Source organism: Rhinolophus sinicus, linkage group LG09, assembly GCF_036562045.2.
Source record: "Rhinolophus sinicus isolate RSC01 linkage group LG09, ASM3656204v1, whole genome shotgun sequence".
Classification (NCBI taxonomy): Eukaryota; Metazoa; Chordata; class Mammalia; order Chiroptera; family Rhinolophidae; genus Rhinolophus; species Rhinolophus sinicus.
Window position 1 is genome coordinate 104,510,891 of NC_133758.1, and position 26,029 is coordinate 104,536,919.

A 26,029-nucleotide genomic window follows, 5' to 3' on the forward strand; every position below is an offset into this window, starting at 1 on the left:
AGTAAATAAATAAATGTGACAACGAAAGAGTGTGGAAAGGACACACTCAGAGAGTGATGGAGGGCTGAGAAAGAGAGGGGTTCTCTTTAGACACGGTGATCAGGGAAGGACTCCATGAATCCTGAGAGCTGAACTAAAACCTGAAAGCAAAGAAGGATCCAGCCATGACAAGAGCCAGAAAACACTGCTGGAGACGAAGAGGAAATGCCGGGGAAAATCCTCAAGGAAAAAGAACCGGGTATGAGAGCAGTGAGAGCAGCGGTTGCCGAGCCCAAAGTGGCTCCTCCAGGGCAATCTCAAAGAAGCTCCACCTGGCCCCAACCAGGCTCACAGCGGGACGTGACAGTGAACCCTCGGCTCATATCATGTTCAGTCAGCCAGGCTCGGCAAGCGAGGATCCCATTGCTTCAGCCCAGAACAAAATCCTGCAGCCTCTTACTTAGCTCAGTCACAGAGACAAATCAACGTTTCATAAGTAAGTCTGAGAGAACTGGCCCCCTCTGCTTAGATGATGTGAGCAGGCTGTGGGCAGAAGGGAAGACTGACCCAGGAGGGGATCTGGGATGCCACAGCCGCAAACCTGCAGGACGAGCTGTCATACAGGGTTCTAACCATGAGGACAGAGGGGCTAGAGGGATTTCTCTTCTCCAGTCATGAAAAGTCAGACATGGAGTCCTTTAGCAGCTTTGGAAAGGGGCCGACGGGGCCTTGCTGAAAAAGGAGGTGGTATGAACAGCCTCCCTATGGGGGGGGGCTAGCTCTGGGGCCCACTCTCCAGCATCAAGGAATTAAATGAGATACTATTTGTAAAGCCCTTGGGACAATGCCTAATGCATGATACAAGGACAATGGGTATAAATGGTTATTATAACTAAGGAAACAGGTGGCAAAGGTAGGAACCCAGGGTGAGACTAGGAACTTATATCAGCAGGCCTATGGCTCCCAGAGTCAGCACAGCACAATGGATAAGTGTGTGAGTTCTTGCACTGCCCTAGATTCACATCTGGGCTTGACTGCCTACTAGCTGTGTGGCTTTAGGCAAGTCGCCTAAGCTCTCTGGGCCTCAGTTCCCTCACCTGGAAAATGTGGATCATAGTACCTCTCTCATGTGGTTGTTGGGAGAAATGAATTAATAAATTACTTTGCATATAGCCCAGGGAGTGGCTTATAGCACCTATTCTGCAAATGTTAGCTATTGCTATAATAGATAAATACTAGAAATGTATTGGTGGTTTTAAGGTAAACCATCTATAAATGAGAGAATAGGAAAGGTGGGTCATTTGGTGTTTTTCCTTGCTCCTCTGGCCGACATCTTCCCTGGTTGGTTTTTCACGAGTTAGTCCTCTTGCCTAAAATGTCCATGAAGAATTCAAGAGGACTAAGGGTTTGTTGTATAAGTTGACGCAGGAAAAATTAAAATCAGAGAGCCTTTTAAGGCTGCTGCCGGGAAGCCAAGAGAGCCCTGCAGTTGGTAGCCAAACAGGTCTGCTTCTACCTGGCCACGTAAGAGCTGTGGGATCTGGGCCCTCAGTTTCCTCATCCATCAAATGGCAGTGATGCCCACCTCACAGGCTTGCCTGAAGGCCCAAAAGAGAAAGTATGTCATGAAGTTGCAAACTCTACAGTGCTGAATAAATACAACCAGCTTCGCCCTGACCTGCCTGGACCCAACTGTGTGTATTTTGTTTGCATAAGTGATTTTTTATCTCCCCTCAGATCCCCTCACTTGCTATTCAATACCCCTGAGCAGGACCACCTTGCAGTTGTATTGACTCAGCAGTAGGCACATATTAGAGGGGGAGAAACAGTGGAATCTGGATGGCAGTACTTCCAGCCTCCCAGAACATGAGATACTGTGGGTCCACCCATTCCAGTGGACACCCCCCCACTTCTTCCAAACGTGTACATGAACTTCTAGAAGCCCCAGTGCGCTACACACCAGCCAGTGGTTCTCAACCTTGGCTGCCTATTAAAGCAACTTGGAGAGCTTTTTTAAAAAAACTACTGCCTAGGTCCAAATCCCAGAGAGTCTAATTCAATTGATCTGGGGTGAGGCAGACATCAGTCTTTTTTAAAAAGCTCCCAGGTGGTTCCATGTGCAGGCGGGGCTGAGAATCTGCAAGGGCGATGGCGAGTTTGCCCTCTTCTGCCCCAAGCCCTCTGGTCTCCACCCTATCCTCCCCTTGCTTTTCATGTCCTTTCCTGTGACCTGGCACAAGGATGGGAGCTCCCAGCTCAGAAAAATAGCCTGACCCTGAGAGGCCACACTACAAAGTCAAGTCAAACACCTCGGTGCCAAACATCTTTATTATGCAACGTGGAAGCCCAGGACACTGCATTCTTGGAATACTTAAATAATAAGAGATCTGCATATACACCTCCAACCTCAGCTGACCTTGTTCCTCAAATGTACTTTCCTGAAGGAGGTGAATGATCTCAACGGCCCTTGAACAAGCCCATTTTTAAAGCAAACTCCACACACACACACACACATCTTTCTACTTTGATGAGCCAGCCAACCAACCTGTGAACTGATACGACCCTTATCTGGAATGAAATGCAAAAATCAGATGCTGGAAAATAAAGGTTTACATGTTCCATGCTAAAAACCCAAGAGGTAGTTAGTTATATCACAGCATGCAGACTTTTACAATATAATATGACATAATGTCCTGACATATAACAATAATTATGTCAAGAAGAATGGCATAAAGTTATTATGTGACAATTCCTAGGGTGATATTTCCAGTAGCCGTCAATTGTGAGAATGCAGCCCTTCTCCCACGCTCTACCCCCCACTTAGGAAAGAATAAAGTAAATGCAACATCCTGAACAAAAAGTACATTGCAAAGCTTAGTATCAAGTGACATGAGAAACAACTGCTTTAATTCATTTACAATTCTACACAATTTAGGACTTTAAAAGTATTTGTTATTTTGAAGCTATAATTGAAGAGTGTATGAAACGAGATATAAGACATTTATTTTTGTCAAAAGTGTTTAAAATTTTCCTTAAAATTTTTTACATTATAAAGAAAGTACTTATTCTTAACTTTTTTTCAAAGAGGGTATAAAGAAAAATCTCCCTTGCCCCACCAATCCTATTCCCTAGAGATGATCATGAGATGTTTAGATGTTTAGTCTTTCAGATTTTTCTCTGTGCACCATATATATATATATATATATATATATATATATATATATATAACATATATATATAATACGTATATGCATATATATATTAGATATTATACATGCTATATACATAAATACTTTTTATTTTTCAGAAATAGGATCAGACTATAAATAATACTCTGTATTTGCTGTATTCACTTAACAACATGTGGAAATCGCTTCACCTCAGTACATATCATCATCTGAATTTAACACATTCATTTAACAAATAACACAGACTACTCCTAGGCACTGTTCTAGGGCTGGGGATGCCGACCAGCTCCCATTCGGTAGGATACCAAATGATTAAGAGCATGGATTTTGGCAACAGACTGCTAAGGCTTGAGTTCCAACTATGCTATTTTACCGCTGTGTGACCTTGGGCAAGTTACTTAACTTCTCTGTGTCTCAGCGTCTTCTGCTTCAAAATAATAAGAATAATGTCTATCTGATATGGTTGTTGTGCAGAGTCAAACAGTTAATATATGCACAGCCCTTAAAACAGTGTCTGGCACATTTAGTTAGCTCTGATTCTTTTCTGGTGAGGGAGGAAGTAAATAAGTAATTAAATAAATGGGTGATATGAGAGAGTAATGAGGGACATAAGATTGAAAAAGAAGGCCTCTGGTGACAGGCAACATTTGAGCTGAGACCTAAAAGATGACTAATCCCTCACTGATAAGCATTTATATATATTTAATTAAAAATAAAATAAAATCTCTATAAATGACACAGAGGTGTAGTGAGAACTGATGATCAGAAAAAGGGACAAAGAAATTCTAAATATAAAACGAATCCTAAATACTTAAGTGAGAAGTCTCTGTAGCAACAACAAGTCCCACAAACCAGCACTTTTTGGTGGTGAACAAGAAACTACTGCTTTGTCTCAGAAGCCCTTTGGGTTCTTCTGGTGACCCCTGGTGGCCAATTCATGAACTTGGCCACGCCTTCCTCAGGGTTTGCTCCAAAATGAACAGCCTAGAAGGAGTCAGGTTATCTAGTCCGTTTTTCAGAATCACTACAGAAGGAAATTTCACAATTTCTCACATTAGCACATCCCATTACTTACAATGATGGTGGAAACTCTACTGTATGTCTCAAAAGATGGTCATTTGAAGTAAGTGAAACATTTAGATGGTTTAGCATGCTGTGCATAAAAAGATTTTCAGAAACACCCTTCCTTTCTTCCTTTCTCCTTGCGTCTAAGTGAGCCTAGTGGAGACTCTGTGTAAACTAAATGGAACTAAACTAGAACCCTCCTGCCCGATTGCTCTCATGTGGACATGTCCTCCATGGATAGCATCCCCTTATGCTCTGAGTCTCCCTTTCCACCCTGCCCCACCCCCATCAAACCATACCCATCTTCTGTTCCATCCTTCTGGGCCCTCCTCTCTGTGACATGGTAGAGATAACCTTCTCCTGAGGCCTTACACATATCACTGAGGCAGTAAGTTCATATGCTGGGTGGGGGCCACTCACGACTTGTGTATTTCAGTACTCGCCAAGTACCATGGTTGTATTTTATACAGAGGACTTATTGGAGTGACACTAGGGAATCTTAGGTATCTCGATATGCATTAGGGAAACATTTTCTGCCAATGGCCAGGGCCGGGTACATACTCCAGCTACCCCCTTCTTACCACCCCCAATAAGGTACCTCACACTTTGTAAGAGAAACAGCAACTAAACCACTAACGGACCCAAATCAATGGTACCACTTAAACTGAGAAGTGCAATTAGTAAATTAATTAAGGCTCCCTTCCCACATCTATATGCAGAGGCTGATCATTTGTGTGGTGTAAGTAATGTGTTCTATCTTAATTGAGGTCATTAGTACCCCAAGTAAATGTCTTGAGATTCCCTCACGCATGTTTGAATGGACTCCCATTTTGCCACCCAGATCCCCGTTCAGCTGATACTTCAGCTACTGCACTAACGCTGTAAATAAAGGCAGGACTTCTTACATAAAGCAATTGGTTTAGTGACCAGATTGTTAATAGGTACCTAATACCATTTTAATTGTACACACATACTCCCAACACATACAAACTACTTGCTTAAGACATTCTGTGCTTTTCGGAGGAATTTTAGTTACAGTAGTTGGTGTTGACCACTCACTAAATCTTCCTGTACTATGATTGTTGCCACCGCACTACCAGTGGAAAATGAACATTTTCAAACTTTCTTCTGTTTTGAGGCATCCTTACATCACTCTAAGTTCCCACTGACTCTTAAGGGAATTAGGCACACACAGGTTTCTGCAGAGTTCAAATATGCTGATAGATGGAATGACCTGTAATTTATCATTTTTAACTACTTTCTTCTTGTTTTATCTCACCTACCTTTTCTTCTTCTTGATCCCTGAGGCCATGAAGTACATAGTAAAGAGAAGATAAACAGTGCAAGTTCAAAGACAAATGTCTGTGACCTCCAAATCTTTGCTGTATGACAAATGGATTTGTAGCCATCTGTGGTGACACATATTTTAAGAGATCTGTCCAGCACACACCCCCTTCTCTAAGAACTGACTCTCCATTTATTTATCAATAGAAAGGGCCCACTAGGCATGTTGATGTCACATGACCCAGCACCGGCAGCCTTAGCTGATTATACCAAGAAAGAACACCTGACCCAAACTGGCCCATCACACTCTTCCCCTAGAAGTGCAAGTTAATCTCTGTTGATTGCATGGTCCAAGGACAGGTAAACTTGGAAGCTGTGGGTAAGCCATCTTCTGCCAAATGCCTGGAGAAGCAAAACAGGTTGATCTGCCCAGAAAGAAGAACAAAGCACAGATGGGTGATCCTGTGGCACTGGGTGGAATGAGGCTGAGACAAAAAGACGGGCTCCTCTGGCTCCTGATGCCTCTTCATTTCCTGGTTCCTTCGGCCAGACCACACTTTTTGCCCTTGGCATCTCCAGGCAGGAGAAAAGGATTTAGAACGGGGTGGCTATACCAGTTAGGGTGCAATCGCGAGATAGAAACCACACAGTAATTTTAATTTTTAAATTTATCTATTTTTTAAATTAGTATTATTATGTTTAATCCAGAAACATTGACCTTTAATTCTGTTACAAGTTTCAGTGTGTGTTGTGGCCCCTGCCAGCCATGGGCAAGATTGGGATAGGAATGCCCCCAGTAGCTACATCCTCAGTGTTGGGCAAATACCAGCATGCTGGGTGGGCTTCCTGTGTCCACCCAGGAACAGGGACATTTTAATACAAAGAGGTATTCACTATAATGGGAGAATAGGCAAAAATATGTAAAGAGAATTCTAAAGACAACCTGGGCTGAGAGCATGCCCAGGATGGACTAACTCATAAGGTGTTTGGGGCCCTTCCCAAGGCTATATTACAGACCTTGTTGGAGAAGGTAGAGCAGTAACCCACTGGGTGGCTGAGAAGGTCACAGGTCCCCAGCCTAAAGATGGCCAACAGTGCCTGGACAAGTAGGAAAGGCCTCCAGGGACAGCGGGCTGTGGCTGGCAGGGTGGGGAGTGCAGAGGAAGTCAGGATGTTGGCAGCCCGCCTGCTTGAAAGGAGGCACGCAACCAGGAGTGCACAGTGTGTGTGATGGGTGGGCTGTGGGAAACCATCCTGCAGGGCATAGGTGGTCAAGGCTCATGAGAGGGCTACGGAGGGGAATGAGCTGTAGGGAGCCTGCCGCGCTGGCAAGGCCTGAGATGTGTGGTGTCCATGTGGACAGGGCCCCAGCCAGGTGGCCATCACTGGGACAGAGCCAGGGCTATATGCTTGCCGAGGGTCTTCATGGTCTGGGTCCCCAGCTAAGGCAGAGTCTCTGAATGTCCCTACACACATATTCCTGACAAACTAGGCAGTAGGGCCAAGAGAAAGCAAAACACCGGACAAGGGAACAGGAAGAGAAGCCAACTTCCTCCTACAATGTCCCTCCAGCGCCCTCTACTGACAAAGCTTTACATCATATTAGCTGCATAGAAACACGTTTGAAGCTCTTAAATCAGGTAAGAGGGTAGAATTGAAGCTAAGAGGGAAAAAACAAAGACAAAACCACCCCCCCAAAAACAAAAAAACCTGGCACAGTAGACACCACACCCGAAGTTCTAGTTGTCACAAGATAGCACGGTCACAGTCCAAGCATATATAAGAAGAGGCTGTCTTAGTAATCCAGTGCTACATGTCTCCAAACCTTAAAGGCGTAAGACAACAATAATCACTTATTATCTCTCATGTCTTCTGTGGGTCAGGCATTTGGGGATATCTGGCTACACAGTTCTGGCTCAGGGTCTCTCAGGAGGTTGCAGTCAAGTTATCAGCTGGGGCTGTGGTCATCTGAAAGCTTGACTGGGGCGAGGTGAACGTCAGCCAAGGTTGGTGTTGACGGGAGGGTGGACGCCTCACTTCCTCTCCATATAGGTTTGTCCATAGGCTTTAGCAGTCCCCAACATGGCATCCGGCTTCCCTCAGACTGAGTGATCTGAGAGACCAAGGCAGAAGCAGCCCTGCCCGATATAAGCCTTGGAAGTCACACACCGTCATTTCTGCTATGATGTATTGGCCAAAAAGGCCAGCCTGGATGCAACATGGAAGGGGACTACACCGGACCATGCAGACCAAGAAAGGAAGGTCACTGGCGGCTATCTTGGAGGTTAGTTACCACAGATGCCACAAATTCAAGGGCTCATTCATTTAATCCAGACCCTGGCTTACCCTGCTTGGATGTTTTTATCACTTAGGTTGCACATTCAGGCATGTCTAGTAGGCAAACTGGTGAAAACTCATGAGCCATAGAATGTAAGATTGAGGAGGGACCTTAGAAATCAACTAGGCTTAACATCTTTATTTCTATATGAGAAATCTGAAGCCCCGAAAGTATGAATGCCCAGTCCCACTCTGTATAGCCAGGAACTGTGGACGTAGAACGAGAACCCTGGTGTTCTAGCCTTTGGTTCTCGCTTCCCAAATGCAAGCCCTCTGACTAGTTGTACTGGAATCATTGTGGTGCTTGTTAGAAATAGTGATCCCTGAGCCCTCTCCAGATCTACTGGATCAGAATCTCTGCTGGGAGGGGCTGGACGCTGAGCTGGGAAAGCTTTATATTTGTAAAACTCCCCAGGTATTTCTGAGGAGCAGCTGCAATTCTGAGAGCCACTGCCCTCTACCACCTCTACTGTTGCCCAAGAAATTATGCCATCCAGAGGAGGAAGTGAACCTAGCATAGGTCAGGCCCAGTGGAGCCTGATTCCACGCCTTCACCCCCAGAGTGGACGGTCCTGCAGGCTTCCAGCTATTCTCGGGGACATGCTATCCCACTCACAGAGAGAAGGCCTTCTGCATTGACCCAGGAATAGCAGAGCGGTTCACTGCCCTTGCATGGATTGTGGGTTTCTGGACTGTGCCAACCTCATCCTGTGCTCTCCTGATTTTCCTGGTGTCTGGTTAAGAAGGGTCAGCACCTGCGTGACCCTCAGGGAGGGCACACTTCAAATGTTGCCCCCAGGTGCCCCAGGCCTCACCCTACCCCAGCCTGACTTCTCGACGTGACACTGGCCTTTCTCAGTCACTGCATACTCAGACTCCAGGAATCCCAGCCATTCCTTTTGGCCTGAGGAGCAAGATGGGGTCCTGAGTGAAGGGGCCTAGGCCTAACCTTAAACATCTCAGGTTTGGGCTCCATGACATTCGAGAGAAATAATCCGCAGGCTTTGGCTAAACATATCCAACAGATTTTCTATATTCCCACAGAAAAGTCAAATATTGGATACTTTTTTCCAATGAGAAGGATTCTAATTTTAAAAAATAATCTCTACGCCTTCCTATCTTCTTAAATGTGAAAAATCCCAATTTCACTTTGTGATTTCCTCACCCAGCAAGCAATTAATCCACATTCCTGGCCAGCATTCAACTCCTTCCATATTGGAATAGCCCTCTCATTCCTGTCTTCTCTAACGGCCCACATTGTGCTTGGCTTGGTTCTGTATAGTATGTCTGTTTATCACAGGAAAACTAATAATGATAATGATTTCGATAATATTTAAACAATAACAATAGCAACTCTGCTCACTATGTATCAGGCCCCAAACTAAGGACTTTCCCACATAATCTCATTTGTCTCAGAACCATTGTCAAGTGGGTATTTTGATCCTCCCTTTAAAACAAAGAAACCAAGTCTCCGAGAAGTGAAGAAAATATGCCCAAGGTCACATCTGGCACGAGCAGTGGAGCCAAGGTTTTATGCAAGCTTGACTCACTCAAGAGCCATACCTGTAACAACTGGAGTCTAGTACCTTCCGTGACTGTTTTCTCAGGATCACCACATGCTGGTCAAGAGCAAAGATTTTCTCCACCCCAGATCTAGTTTTAAATTCCAATTCTGCCAATCTTTTGTTGGGCAACTTAGGGCTAATTATTTAATCTCTGTAATCTTCTTCATCTATAAAATGAGGATAATTCCTTCCTCGTGTGGTTATTTTAAGGATTACATTTCAAAAATGCACAGCGTTTAGCATGGAGTCAGTGTTCAATTAACAATAGCTATTATAACTGTGCCATTTTTATTGGCTTCATTATACTTTTTATCTCATACAAAATGCCTATTCATTTCTCTTGCAGATTGTATCCCCACTGCACACCAATTTCAAGTTCTAGAATCCATTATGCACTGATTTGTATATAATAACAGGGGAATCTCACAGAAATAACAGGAAAACAAAACTAATTTGAGAAAGAGCAACCCAAAAAAAATACACAGAGGATATTACAAATGTCGCATCCTTCCTGGACCTCTTATTTTCTCTACCTTCATTTTCTGTAGGGTCATTTCTCTCTCGATGACAATATCAGCTGCTTCCCTGAGACAGGCCAGGAACTAATATATCTGCCAAATGAAAGGAACTCTCTCCCATCTGGGTGACCACTGCTGCTGCTTCTCACATGCTTTATCTCCTTTACCCAAACTGGCCCATTCCATCATTTATAGCCCAACTGACTCAGCAGGAATGGTTGCTTTGGGGCCTCAGAGACCTGGGTTTGCAGGTGGGCCCCCGGTAAGGAGGCTTTGGAACAATCCATCCTGGCTGCCATAGGGTGACAGCTGTCAGCGGTACTGTCTTTTCATCTTTGCCTCTCTTCCCTGAAGCATAGTCTGTCATTTTCAATAGTATACTCTGTGCTTAACCATCTTTCTTCCTGTCATGGCGGCCTGGTGTTTATGTCCGCTGGGATCATCTTAGAACGTATTTAGGGCTATAGTACTAGTCCCCTCAAAACATAACCCAATCAGGAGATGCATAGCTAGGACTCCATTTAATTAAGGGGGGAACCCCAACAGTTCAGTCATTTTTTTAAATGCGGTGAGGGGGGGGGGGCAGGGGTTTAGACCTCAGTCTAGCAACCAAGAGAGGGTGCAGAGCCTAAGCCCATTTTCCTGACCAGCTTTACTACCCCAGTGCATCACCTACATTCTACACATAGCTGTTAACCTGCTCAGAGGCAACCTAAGAAAAGACTGGGTCTTTGTTTTATTTTCGTTTGATCACTTCCCTCACCATTAATTCCTGTTTTCACAAATCTGAATCATTACTAAAGACGATTCAGTATGCGAAAGTCATTGAGGAACTTACTGAAGGAACTTGCTGGTATCATAAACAGCTACCAAAGCAGAAGAGAAAGTAAGGAATCAGGTTTCTGGGGCGGAGGTGGGGGAGGCAGAGCTTGCAATGGACGCTGAGCCCCAACAGGCCTTAGAGGAATACCTAGCAGGATTAGGGAAGCTGATCCCCACAGGCTGCCCTCGGGTCCCCAGCCCCCCATTCCAGCCCTCATCCCAGGTGTGTGCATGGGACCACACACCGCCTACATCTGGGTTTGCCTGCTCTAGTTGTTTTTCTGGTAAAAGGAATGTGGGCCACTTGGGGACCAGAAACACTGAATACAGGCTGGTGGCCCACAGGCTGGAGTGATGGTTTCTTAGGTGTGCTCCACCTGTTAATTCTATGATTGGATGGACTCTCCCAACTGACAAGTCAGCATCCTGGGAGAATTTGGAGATAATTCTTAAATACAATACAATGTGAGAATCACTGAGAGAGAACATTCTTGAGAGTCACTAATATAGGCAAATTTTTTCAGGTATCCATTTTGCACAGAGTGTCTCCCCAAAGATGTCCACATCCTAGTCCCAAGAACCTGTGAACAGGTTAAGCTACAAGGAAAGGGGAATTAATGTTGCAGATGGAATTAAGATCATCAGTTAACAGACCTGCAGGTAGGGAGGTAATGCGGGGGTGGGCCCAATGTAATCACAAGGGTCCTTCCCCGTAGAAAAATGAAGCAGAAAACAAATCAGAGAAAGTGAAGTGGCTATGGAGTCAGCAGAGTGATGCAATGTGAGAAGGATTCAACCCATTTTCCCTGAAAATGGAGGACGGTGCCAAGCGAAGGAATGCAGGCAGCTTCTAGAAATTGCACAAAGCAAGGAAACAGATTCTCCCTTAGAGCCTCCAGAAGGACTGCAGCCCTTAGTGAGACGTGTGTCGGACTTCCGATTTCCAGAACTGTGAAATAATAAATTAGTGTTGTTTAAGCCACTAAGTTTGTGAATATTTGTATAGAAGCAACAGAAAACTAACACAAAGGGATTCATGATAAATACCTGTATTCAATAATATTGATAGATACGATATCAAAAATACACTTTTATACTATGGTTTCTGAAAGGCATAAAGTTTAAGAGATTTCCAAGAACACAAAGAAAATTTCCACCCGTTAGAATTAGGTCATATTTCTTGGCTTAATTTACATCAATTCTCTTTAAGATAGATGTGCTGGCTAGTTGGATGTTTTCCTGATTGCCTCTGGAGGTCCATTCTCTGCTCTGTGCCCTGGAAGGCAGACCTCTATGGACCAGACTCCTTGATCCTCTGGTTTCCAGTTGGGTACCAACAGTGTGGGGTACCAGCAGGAGTCTGGAGGATAGTCACGTATCCAGCTTGCATTTGTCAAGCTGCATGTGAATCCTTCCTTAAATTGTATGCTCTAGGTTCCTCATTTGCCTCACTCAACAGTAACACTGAAGAAGCAATAAGAAAGTCTATGTAGGGCCCAGGGAAGACTTCCCAGAGTAGGTGACAGCCTGAAGACTATGATGAGCCCAGCCCAAAAGTATCTAGAATTCCTCACCATTTCTTACATGCCTCCCTCCATTCACAACTATGTAGTGAACTATGTCAGAGGTCATGGTTGGGAAACCAGAAATGAGAAGTCAAGAAAACACAACCCAACCATACCAACAGAAGCAATTTAATTTGAAAACTACCCTAGATTAAGCAGATTTACCCTAGATTTATCTAGTCATTATATATATAGCATTGCTATATGTAAATCACATGCAAATATAAATACCACCCTCCAGAGGGATAGCTTTCTCAACAGTCTCAACAGAGGGACTGTTTTCTCTGGTTTCTAAAGCAAATCCAATTTGCAAAATAAAAACAGAAAATTACCTTGCGGTGGTATAATATTTGTTTATGCATCTCAGCACCCCTGCCAATACCCCTAACAGTATCCATAAGCCTAAAATGATTTGTTCATGCTGAAAAACTATGTGACCTTAAAGGTAGTTAATTAGGATTGGTAAAACACAAGGGAATACCCACTTGTGTCTCTACAGATTTAAGAGAGTGAGTGGCTTCCTTCTCCAGGAAGCCATCCTCGATTACCAGTCTTCCCCATCCTTTCCCAAAGGCCCAGAGTGAGTTCATTTCCCTCTCCTCTGTGTCTCCACATACCGTGTTTCCCAGAAAATCAGACCTAGCTGGAACATCAGCTCTAATGTGTCTTTTAGAGCAAAAATTAATATAAGACCGGGTATTATATAATACAATACCCGATCTTATAGTAAAACAAGACCGGGTATTATATTATATCATATTACTTATATTATATTATATTATATTATATTATATTATATTATATTATATTATATTATATTATGTTGTTATATTACATTATAAAGACCTAGTCTTATATTATAGTAAAATAATACCAGATCTTATATTAATTTTTGCTCCAAAAGAGGCATCAGCTCTAATGGTCCAGCTAGGTCTTATTTTCGGGGAAACATGATAGCACTGCTCAATTACTGGGTACTGGATGTATGACAGAGTGAGTGCAGGAATATTAACTGGCCCAGCAAACCCACAGACAGGGCAGCCACACAAGACTAAATTAAGACATGCTCGGACACTATTACCTGGGAACTTCAGAAATCTCGCTCCCTGGCTCCTTATCTTCCTTCTGCTCCCCCGGCCCATCCCTGCCCTCAGGTATTTTTAGAACAAAACCACAAAAAGATAGGAAGAAGTCTATGGCAGGAAGAAGGTGGTAGGATTAATATTCTGAATAAGGCTGTAAGGAATTTAAAAGTTGGACCTCCCCACAAACATTTGTTTCCTGTACATAAACAGGAAAACCACACCAAGTCACTGGCACTTATTTTTAGACAAGAAAAAGAAGAAAACATCTAAAAGATTAAAAAGAAATACACCCTCAGGTTGGTTGTAGGCTAATGTTTCTACCCTGGAGCAGCACCGTTGCTCTTGAGTGTCAGTGTCTGTTAGGGTGCTGTGGCAGGCTTACCTGAGCCGGAAAGAACCAGAAGAAAAGGTTGCTATTGTAAGTCTTATTCACGGTGAGGAAGCCGGTGTAACTCTCCACATTTGATCCCGAGAAAGGAGCGACCGAACTCAATTGTCTCCCTAGGGAGGAGAAAAATGTACCCAAGGATTAAAGAAATAATAGGGGGTTGGCCCTCTGCATCTTCTCCAGACTTTTCCCAGGGGCTGGGTCGGGGATGGAGGGATCAGAAAGGCTACAAGGGGACTGGCAGAAAGGTACTTACCGCAGCAAATTCCAACGTGCCCTGGCCAAGTCTATATACTCGACATACATAAATGAGCCAAGGACAGTGACATCTTTCAGGGTTTTTAATGTTTTATTTACTTATTTTTTGTCCCCAAATATATTTTATGAGTGATAATAAGACTTTCATTGAAAGAAAAAAAAAATCGCCTAATCTCCGCTCCACTCTAAAAAGTAAAATAAACTGAAGTGTTCATATTGGGCCACCTGGAGGGCCAGGGCAGGATAAAGTCACCTGACCCCAAAGCGGGGAGGCCTGCAAGAGAAACAACATAGCTAAGTAGCCTTCAGCCATGGAAGGCCTGTGTTCTCCACACTTTCCTTATCATAAAAGCAAAAGGTCTGCTAACTTGCATCCAGAGAAATGAGTTGAAGCACGTGGGGAGCCGGGATGGCTGGGGACGGTGGGGAGAGGCAGGCAGTGAAACTGGGGATGACCACCTGGGCTACTTAGAGGGAGCCAGATAGGACAGTCGTAGGAGGCAGAGGTCCTGGCTTTCTTATGGCAGCAAAGGGACAGGGACAAGGAGGGGAAAGAGGGAATGCTTGGAAAACCAAGGCCACCCAGGAGGAAATAATACTCATAGGAGCTAACACTTAAAAGGCCACTGTACAAGGGCTTTACATCGGTGGTAGGTATAGTGCAGAGAGGTTAAGTAAGTTGTCGAAGGTCACACAGACAGTCAAGGAGAGGTTAAAACCGAGGAGTCAGGCTGCAGAGTTTGCTCCTTCCCCCACCCTTCTATGCTGCTTCTGTTAGAGAATTAGTCATGAGGTGTAAGTGGAAGGGGAAGCAGTGATTTGGAAAGGAGTTAAGAAAGAACGCAGGGTGTGGTAGGGAAGTGGAAGGAGAAGTATGAATGGAGTTCTCTAGTGGTGACAAAGCAAGGGTCCCAAATAAAAACGACTCACTCAAGAAAAGCCACTTAAGCCTGAGACTTAAGTTGGAGACTGTTTAGTAGGCAGGAGTAGGTAGGAAGCTTGATCCTTTATACATGCCACCAACTAAAGGTGCTTCGGGGGCTGCCAAAGCCCATAGGCTCTGGAGGACCCATGGTTCGCATGACTTACCAACTTGACCTTCAGTGACATCACTGACAGAGTGCAATAAGCCACAGAGAAAGTTTACACTCAGGGAATCAGAGCTCCAAATCAGGGCCCAAGCCCCCCCCTGCTGGTTGTTAAACTTCGCCCTGCACACCACTGCTCTGGAGCCACAAGTTCTGCTTTTAAAATGGATCTGCCTCCCCAAAGGGAAACACCTCTGTCCCACACAGTTCCTTTTCCCTGGTGCTTTGCTGCTCCTCGGGTTACTCATGACCCGCTCTGTGACACTTTTAACAGGCGGATAGTTAACCTCTTTGGGCTCCAGTCTCTCATCTATGAAACACAGACAACCTGAAGAGTTCACGCACATAGAACCTGTAGGAAAGAGGCTGGCTTGTAGAGAGCATCACTGCTGTTGTCTGGGAAACACATCCACTGACTGGGAGAGCAGAGGCTACAGTGGGGACATAGGAAAGGGGACCACAGGTAGTTTCCAGAGGGTCCCGCTGGGCTGGCACCATGGGAAGAGCACAATTTCCAAGTCGGACAGACCTGGGTTTGCAGTAAACTAGGCTCCTCAGCAAGTGACTTCATCTCTCTGAGCGTCTCTTGCCTTTTATGCAAAACGTGGACACTGTGGACTTTCTGTGAGGATCAAATGAAAACGTGTAGACGAACCGTTAGCACCAAGCTGCACATGAAATGAGGGCACAGGCTAAGTGGGGGGTAACTATCAACAGCCCAGGCCATCCGAAGTCTGGAAGACTTTGCCTTTTTTGGGCTCAGTCCGGGTCCCTCAGTGAAGATCGCTTAATCTAACTTCTCCAGCTCTTCCCCTTCTCTTCCAATGAGATCTACCCTCCCCATCAGAAAACAAGGCAAAGAAAAAAGAAGAGAGAAGGATTCGAAGAAAAAGAGAGATGTTTAGGGGAAAGTGGTGTGTGCCAGCCCTCTTCCCTCCCCCCCAGCACACTCTTCCCCTTCCCTCCAGCAGTCATTTCTTTTCTTTCCCCTTCTTTGCTTCCTTTCTCACATTAGCCCAAGAAAAGATCACATTCCATTGTTGGGCAGCCTTTTAAAACACTTGTTTTGGGCCATTATTTCAATTGAGATATAATTAGCATATAACATTATATTAGTTTCAGATGTTCAACCTAATGGTTTGACATTTGTATATATTGGAAAATGATCGCCACAGTAAGTATAATTAACATCATCACCACACACTTACAATTTTGTTTTCCTTGTGATGAGAACTTTTGAGATCTACTCTCTTAAAAACTGTCAAATATGCAATACAGTATTATCAATTATAGTTACCATGCTGTACATGCCATCTCCAGGACTTATTTCTTCTATAACCGGAAGTTTGTACCTAAAACACTTTTGAAATATTTTTTTCACAAAACTATCAATCTTCTCAGAGTCAGAGGCCCCACCCCTCACAACAGGAGGGCAGAGAACTACAAAGTGAGGGATTGGGAATGAGTGAGATGTGAAACACAGAGGGCTAAGTGAACAGGAGGGGATTCAAGAAAGACAGAGAAAAATGAGAAAGGTCAAAGTAGAACAAGAAAAAGAGAAAATATGTAATAGAAAGGAGCTGGAGGGGATGGAGTATGGAGGAGAGATGATTGAACCAATCTACCTGAAAATGACTCAGATGCTTACCCTCCCTTTTGAGGACTCAAAAGTTGTTTCACTGCTCCCTACATTTACTCAGGTACATTTCCCACCTTCCCTTCTAGATCAGCGGCTTTTGGAAAGCAAAGAATTTCTCTAGTTTATCTTTGTACCTCCAGGGACATAGCATGCTTGATTTACACACTTAAGACTTTTACACTTAAGACTTTCAATACATTCTTTCAATGGATGGATGGATGGATGAATGAATGAATGGACTAAAACAGGCCACACTGACAATGCACTAGAATTAGCTTATTTCTATAAAAACCTTTTAAGGCAAGCAGGCCTTATTAAGATCTTTAGAAAGTTTGAAAAACTTCCCTGGCCCACAGAAAAGTGGTTCATCCTGTTCCAAATTTTAAATTTCCTTTAAGTAGACCACAATAAAATAATTAAAAATTCTTTCAACTAAAATGATTGTTTTATATTTTCAAATATTCTGTTCATCCTTCCAGAGTCTATTAAAGGAATATGGGAAATACACCCCTAAGATGTAGAAGTTTCTTTCTTCCTGGAACCATGACTCACAATACAAATGTTTAAACCCGTTAAAGAAAGGAAAAAGGTTTTCTTTGAAGCGATTTCACTTCCTTCTTGTTATTTACTGCGGTTACCAGTGTTTGTAATAGTACCATGTTCAAAGAGATTGGCGTGTGCCCCAAAAAGGGCATAAACTAGCTAATCAGGGTGCATTTCACATCCGCCAAGACTCGGGTCATCATCAGTATAGACATGACACTACCAGACCCTAAGTGATAATAAATTAAGACCTAATAGCAAAATATTCTTTAAAATGTGTGAAAATGCCGTGTGTGTAAACATGTTAAAATTTGCCTCCTATATTCATTTTGTTTCAGAGCGTAGGGATTTTATTCTAGCTGCAGAGAAAGTAAACATGCAATTACAATTACATGAAACTAAACCAGCTAATTGGGGATTAGAAAAATAAAATTCCCCTTGTCTTTTTGTGAATGACTATCTCAAAAATGTTCCATTGCAATATTAAGACTCACGTTCCTCGGGTTTTCACAGACTCAATAAACAAGAGAGATTTAGGGAAACAAGCTGACCATCTGTCCAGAGCTTCCAAAACTTTCAGTAAAGTAGATGAATAAAATGATCCTTAATTATATTATCAGGGCTGCATTTGCATACCCAGATGTACCAGATTTTGGATCAGATTTTGGATCAAATTCCAATCAAAGATTCTGACTGTGTAACAGAACATTAGAAAGTGACATTACATCAGATTTAATATTTTAAGTATTGTCACTCATCAGACGGTGATCTATCAGGGCTGGCACAAAGGACAGGATGAAACTACCTCCCTTGAAATCTTTTCATCGCTATGGCTGACGACTATCACTGCAACACTCACAGTCAAGAAATACAGGAAAGAGAGGGACGTGGACAATCTCCCCAGGTGGACTTCACTTGATCCTATCAGGTGTCTGATCCAGACACACCAGGGTCACTGTCACGTAATGCCTTTATTTCAGTCATTGTCCTCACTCAGTACGCACAGGCCCTTGTCTGTTTTCCCAAATCTTGGTCAGCACCCTCAGATCTGCAGCCAGTCACATAGCACAGCGGTTTGTACCTTGGGTTCTGGAATTAGCAGAGATAGATTTTTAATCCCAGCTCTGCCACGTACTAGCTTTAAATGGCCTTGGGTAAGATACTGAATTTCTCTGGGCCTCATTTTTCTCATTTGTAAAATGGGAACTACAATTATGCATTCTGCATTAGGGTTGCTCTGGGGATGAAAGGAGCTGGTGTGTGTCAAGCACAATGCCTGGCACATATTCAGGTCTACAATTTAAAGTCTACAAATTTTTATTGTGTGCCCATTACCTAGGGGCACTTTGCTAGGTACTAGAATATAATGACTAAATGCTAGCTCCTTGAGATTTTTACTATTTACTGCTATTACTATTGTCTCCCTGGACTATGCCAACCAATGGGATCATTTTCTCCTCAAAATCTCCAGCGTGACGAACTCAAATGCAATACTTTAGTATTTTAATATTCACTGCCTTAGTCCTTCATTGTTTCATGTGTGTATCTGGTCACCCCAGTAAAGCACAAGCTTCTTCAACAAAGAAAAACAAACTATAGCAGGCACATCACAGAGAAAACTTGGGTCCTAAACACATGTTTGTTACTATTACCTGTATCCCCTTGGGCAAGTCATGGCAGGTGACTGTGTCTCATCTGTGGATTGGTAGAGTCGGTTCTATGCGTATGTAATTCCTTTTCAACTCTAAACTAAATGGTTCGCTTTGGTTTATTGTTAGTGAACACAATTAAGTCAGTAGGGTCCACTTATTAAGGAAGTTTGGTAAATTTGGATTAATGATTGCCTCTTCATGTAAGTCTAGTGAATGAGCCGACCTGGAGGAGCCTACCATCTTCCCATGACTCTTCTACAGCAAGTAAAAATGAGTCTTTTTTTAAAAAGCCTGACTATATTATCTAACCACACTATCTGACTATATGACCACTGGCTATGTTATCTAATGTACACTAATGTATACTGACTACATTATCAAAGTTTTTCACTTTTTCTTTGGAAAGAGATGGTGAAACATGGAAGCAATGTGTATTTTAGGAAAAGAGATATGAACAGGACTCAAATGTGTCCTTAAGATACGACACTGTTCTGGTTTTATACCAAACAAAGAAAAAGAACAACGACATCGGCTGTTTTATTTTAAACTTTCATATGGAGGAGATAGATTTGTTTTTGATCTTTAAAACGATCATTTCCCTAAAATTTCCATTCTCACTTCCACACTCCCATGCGACACCTACCCACCCACCAGACTCACAAGCATTAACTCTGCCGACCCGCTTGTGACCGGGCACAAAGTTGGTCCTTCAGAGCAAACACCAGTTACTCCATCTATGTGCCAGATACCATGTCTCTCATCTCCTTAAAGAAAGTGCTCCAGCAAGAGTTGCCCCCACCCCAAGAGTTGCCCTCCCCCCCCTCTGCTGGATCATTTCCTCCACCAAACACGGGATCTCCTACCCTCTTAAAGACACTTCCTGCCCCCATAGCTCCCTCCAGCCACCACCCCTGCTTCCATTTACAAATAGTTCATCAGAATAGCCCCCTATATACTATTTTATAGCTCAGGAGCCTACTGAGGTCCAGAATGATTAATTTATCTACACTGTGATTTACCGAAGCATGAAAAAGCATGAAGAGTGGAGGCAGGTCATAACTTTCAGTCTCTGATGACACCAAATGACACATTTTTTTCCTACTACTAATAAGAGTAGAAAACCCCATTTGCAAACACTTAATTTTTAGAGAGTGATTTACAGAGCATAAAGAGTTTTCACCTGCATTTTCTCATCTGATTCTTATACTATCCCTGCAACTGGGGTAAGTCTTACATCTCCAGTTAATTAATGAGGAAACTGAGGCGTAGGATGTTTGGGTAATTTGCCAGGCAAGGGGGATCAGCATGTGACTGTGGGCACAGGTTCTGGGTGTGAATCCTACCTCTGGTGTCTGTGGATTCTGACAAGTAACTTTGTGGGAACAGAGCCCCAGAAAGCAATTTCCAGGCTCTTGGCCTCACATAGAAAGGTGCTGGCACAGGTAGTAAATGGCCATCAACTGTGATTAGATGGCCATCAGTTGTGGCTAGTTGGCCATCAGCTGTAACCAGTGAGCCACTGGCCACTAATATAACTGCTGTGGCTACGCTAGCAGAAAAGCGGGGCTGGCAAGAAGATGGTGGCTGAGCTAGCAAGAGCAGATTGCAGTTAGTACGGCGGAGTGCGGGTTGCGGATTGCAGAGAAGTGGACAGCAGGTTGCAGACAGTGTGGCTCCTGCTTCCTGTGTCTCCAACCCAGCCGGCAGTGAGACCACAGTGGTATGACTTCCCTACCTATGGCTCCATGGGTGTTCCTTTTTGGCCTCACCATATCCTGCGTTCCTATGTGAGGAGCGGGAGCTGAGACCCCGTAGGCCGCCCCACATGACAATAATAACCTTATTAAGTGACCAGTGCTAGACAGGTACTGTACTAATCTTATAAAGAGAAGTACAGGGACTCAACAGCTAGATAAACTGGCCCTGATGAACTCTCCTTTTAGCTCACAACTCTGATAATATGTGACATCAAATCACTAGCATTTGAAATAGAACAAGTGAATATAAATACTAGAATATATTTGGGATCCTGCAGGATAATGGCTCAAAAAAAGAAAAACTGTTGACAGTATACCAGTGGTTTTCTGATGAAACTGACCTTCTGCGAGTTTCCTAGCTTCAATATAGGGAGTAAGAAACAATGGCTGTCCTGCATCTCCCCTCTGTGGTATGGACACTCGGACATTTCCGTATCTGGAGCGAAACAGCCCATCACCACCAGGGCTGAACACCAACAGGACCAACAAAACAGTCGCCTTCCACATGGCGCCCATCATTCCGTCTGCGCCTAGGATAAAAACAATGAAATTCCACAAATGAATCAAAAGAGTAAATATTTACCATTTTACATGCAAGGCATTCATTTATTCATTCAAAAAAAATTGTGTGTAAAGGTCCTTTACTAAACCCCTTGGATACTACCAAAATAAAACAGACCCAATCCTTGCTCTTCCTGAAATCAACAGGCAAATGGGAGGCTACCCAGGGGTTTCCTATGTAACCGGAGAAACAATTTATATTTCTAATACTGTGGTCTGGAAAGTAAATTCAATGCAGAATTAGTTATAAGCCTCGAGCCAACCAGGACTCTATAACTGACCACCGAATGAGTGGTAGAGACCGTTTATCCGCTACAGGAAGCAGAGAACATTTCAGGCCAAAAACCTAAGAAGGCCTTACCAAGGTCAGATGTGAATAAAGGGTGGGTGAAACTCAGACTGGCAGGAGAAATGGGCAAGACATCATTGGTGGGTGGAATAGCTGTAGCTTGAGCAACCTTGAGACCTTACTCATCAACAGGCACTTTGTAGGGGAATTTAAAACAAACTAAGTGAATTTCTGGTTCCCTCTGCTGTCTCTTACAAAATCAGGAAACTTTGCATCCAAGAACAAAAAAGAAAGAAGGAAGAGAGGGAGGGCTCTAGAACTATCTCCGGGTCCCTACCCCAAAGCTAGTTGATAAACTCAAGAGTTAGGTCTCTCGCTTCATTAACACAGAGCTCTTCAAGGATCTTCAAATCTGATATTTGCTTATTCACCTGGGCTGATAATAATAATGGCTTAAAATTATATGTGATTTCCCTGACTTATAAACAAACATGTAAATTAGATTTAAAATGGGATTTCCCTTTGTATTTTTAGCTGATTTGAACCTCTTAATAAGTCAACTAGGAAAGCCAGGATGATTATCACCAGGGTTATATCACGAAAACTTGACTCAAAGGAGTGCCTTACCCAAGGACATGAACTTGGAACAATCAGAACTAGAACTCAGCCAGAGTCAGGACCAGGCGAAGGTGAGTCAGGTGGAGATGCAGGATCAGATCTTATCGTGTGTTTTTTTTTAAATTTTGACATTTTGTTCATCATGAATTTTTTTGTCATCAATTTTTACATACTATTTATCCTGATGACTGAGTTTTTTGGCACTCTTAAATTTTACACCCAAGGTGGGTGTCTTGCTTCTTCACTTAATCCTGACCCTGCTAAGTATTATGGTGCCTACATTGATGGTGTTACATTACTCGGCATTACGCCTATTTAAGCACGATTCAAATTCTTAGTCCTAAAGTCTAAGTAAAATACATGAAATAAATAAATACGCTGCTCACTCAGATTTCTAGCTGCAAAAAGAAATATACAATTATGCAAATATAATGCCTGCTTTTGACTGTTTGCTGATTTAAAATACCAAGCTATTAAAACATCCTAAAAACAAAATGTGTAAAAACCTACTAACCACATACTTATCACAACCCAATTTGGCATAATATGAAAATACTGGTTGTAGCAAATTTAAAAAGCTTTTCAGCCACATTTCCCCCATAAGATAAAAGTTTATAACTATAATTGAATTGAATATATAATCCTTGTAAAGTCTTTCATGGTTAACTTAATAGAATTCCCCTACTTAATTTAAACAAGCCCAAGAACATACAATATGTAGCTAAAAATTGCCTTTGCTTATTATTGACTATAATAAAGAACAAAATGAATTTAGAAACTGAAATTAGCTTCCCAAGAAGCCCAAGGGTAATGACCACTGTGGCACTGATAAAACATTTTTTAAATGATGTGAACTTGTGCTGATGTTTTAGTAACAGCTACTTTCATGGAATGCTTGAAATCAACAATCTTTCTAACTGGTTCAGTGGGTAAGACAATCTGTGGTATTAAAAATATACTAGAAGTTCTTCCAGTAAAAGGTTTTCTTTCTCTTTTTCTTTTTTTCTTTTTTCTTTTCCCCCTGGGGGCAGAAACAAGAAACTAAGAATGCCATCTAATTTCTCAATCTTCCTACTGCAAACCTCCAGCCCCCTTTAATGGAAGTCATTAATATTTAAATAACCAGGGTAGTTACAGCACTTCTCTTGTGAGCAGATGTTGACTCAAAGATGTTAAAGAAAGAGGTAAAACTGGTTTTCGTTTAATTGACATATTTAATTAATAAAAGTCAGAGTTGGGTCAAATTAGTAGATCTCATTAACATTTAATCAAGTAACTATTAGAGTCACGATTTCCCATGTAGGAGAATTAAAGCAACAACATTTTTCATTACACAGTTCTCATTTGACAGTCTGAATTCCTGAACTGGGCTCAGTTGTCATCTCTCCTAATGAAATGAAAGCTACTATCATGAATGGAAGTGTTTTTTTCTTAATAGCCTTCTCAAGTGTTTTTGTGTATCCTAAGATTAGCCTGAATCATTTTTATTTATTGAACATTTATTGAGTACTTTCTAAACTAATAAATTCTGTACCTGAAGCTAATGCCCACAGAAGGTGCAAGAAAAAATTGTTAACCATACACTTTAACATATGTCTATTTGAAATAATATGAAAACATTGGTGTTATTTCCAGTTCAAACATATCATATTGAAGGATTCAGGCAAACTATTCCTCTTAATAAATGTTTAGAAACAGAATAAAATCTAGGCAAATATAAAGCAATGTTGGCAGAATCAAATAAGCTAAAGGTCAAAAGTATATGATTTGCTAAAACTATCTTATTAAACTTTAAATATTATAGTTGGAAACTGCATCCAATGTTCAATAAATAAAAATGATTCAGGCTAATCTTAGGATATCACAGTGCTCTGTAGAATAAAAACAGTCAAAAATGTAAGCAATTTAATTGTTACAGTATACCAAAAAGATGAAATTATTATATATACCATGTTTCCCTGAAAATACGACCTAGCCAGACCATCAGCTCTAAGGTGTCTTTTGGAGCAAAAATTAATATAAGACCAGTATTATATTATATTATACCCGGTATTATATTATATTATATTATATTATATTATATTATATTATATTATATTATTATACCTGGTCTTGTGTTATATTAAAACAAGGCCGGGTCTTATATTAATTTTTGCTCCAAAAGATGCATTAGAGCTGATGGTTCGGTTAGGTCTTATTTTCAGGGAAACATGGTAGCAGTGAATATGACTCTATGATAATGTTTTGGAAACTATACTAAAATATTAGATAAAGAAAAGCAGGCTATTAAAATGGATATATGGTATTTTATCCTTATTTCATACTTCTTAAGAATGTCTAAATTTTCTACGATAATTAATCTGATAATCAGAAAAATATAATTTTTGGTATTGCTTTTTTAAGACAAAGTGAAGCAACGGATAGACATGGCCAAAAAAAAAACACACAAAAAACACACAAATGCTTGTTCCTGTTATTCCTTATTATTACCTGGTTATGACCTCTTGCGAAAGTTTCCTAGGAGTAAGGTTCTGTTTGCTCTTTTAGAATAGGTGCTTTTTTCTCTAACATTCTGTGAAGATGTGTCCTGATCTCCTAACACAACAGAACCTCAGAGACTCAAAGTGCATTTTCTCTTTGGTAACTATGAAGGCTCTGCATAAATGTGAGATGTTATAATAATCATAATAATTATTGCTTTTGTATTTAATTCTGCCAGGAGTAGAACTCATAACCCATATGCATACAATTGGTAGTAAGCAAATATTTGTTGAACTGATGGATCCAAACAATGAATTGTGATATTTGAGACCTAGATGAGATAACAGATGTTCATAGGGCCCAATTCTTTCGTCTTACAGACTAGAAAACTGAAGCCAGAAAAGTAAGCAAGCGACTTGCTTAAGATTATACCACTGGTGAGCAGTAGGACCCAGCATGACTCAAAGCCAGGCATCCAATCTGCTTTCCACTCCCCCATCTTTGGTTACCATCACATTCAGATATTTTAACTCTGATTTTAGCAATAGATAATAACAGCCTATAATGGTCCTAAACCTTTTCGTAGATCATCAGAGGATGTAGCAAAATAAATGAATAACTGAAACATTAACAAGTAAATCTTTCCAGAGAAATTTCGTATTTTGGAGTTCATACTAATCCAGGTTCTGCCACGACTGATTCAGGGGACCTCGGGCAAGACAGTGACTTCTCTACGTCCCAGCCAGAGTGTGAGAACCAAAGATTAGGTTTCTAGGAACTTTGAGAACCAGCTGTTCAACATAGTCATTGTTAAAAATTAACCTACAAAAACTTATCCTTCATAAGTAATATTTAAAAATGTCATAAATACTCAAAACTCATCACTTCCAACTTATTTTACTACATTTTACTATTATGTATGCTCCGGAGTTTTTGTTTGTTTGTTTGTTTGTTTATTTATTTATTGACTCGTGGATGGATTATATGATGGCTTGTCACTGCGCATTTCTTTCCAAGTTTGTGTTCAATGATGTCATGTTGATAGTGTGAAGTCAGCTATGGTGGGAATATTTACACCATGGAAATCGGCAAACATCACAAGTCAGGCCTTTCCTGTATTGCCTCCCTTCCCCAGGGAGCCAGTTGTTAAACATTTACCTGCACAGGTTGGTCTCATGTTCTTATTTGGAAAATGAGCTGGAAACCATATGAAATGACCAGCAGAAGAGACAAAAAGGGAAAATCCTGCCAAGTTGTCATCTGTATGTGGAAGCATCCAACAACATAACTAGATACACAAGGCCTCCAGAAAAGAAACCTGAAAAAGCCACTGGAAGGTGTGTGTTC

At 42.0% G+C, this 26,029-nt stretch overlaps 1 protein-coding gene across 2 annotated transcripts in view; it reads right to left on the bottom strand.

Annotated features, from left to right (window-relative positions):
• CPVL (carboxypeptidase vitellogenic like) overlaps positions 1-26,029 on the bottom strand; it is a 110,363-nt gene that overhangs the window by 68,681 nt on the left and 15,653 nt on the right. For both annotated transcript variants that reach the window (XM_019726169.2, XM_019726168.2), the window contains exons 2-3: positions 21,075-21,263; positions 13,791-13,909 (exon numbers count right to left, since the gene is read on the bottom strand). In XM_019726169.2, the coding sequence (XP_019581728.2) occupies positions 13,791-13,909; positions 21,075-21,252 (297 nt within the window). In that variant the 5' untranslated portion in view covers positions 21,253-21,263. The remainder of the gene's footprint in view (positions 1-13,790; positions 13,910-21,074; positions 21,264-26,029) is intronic.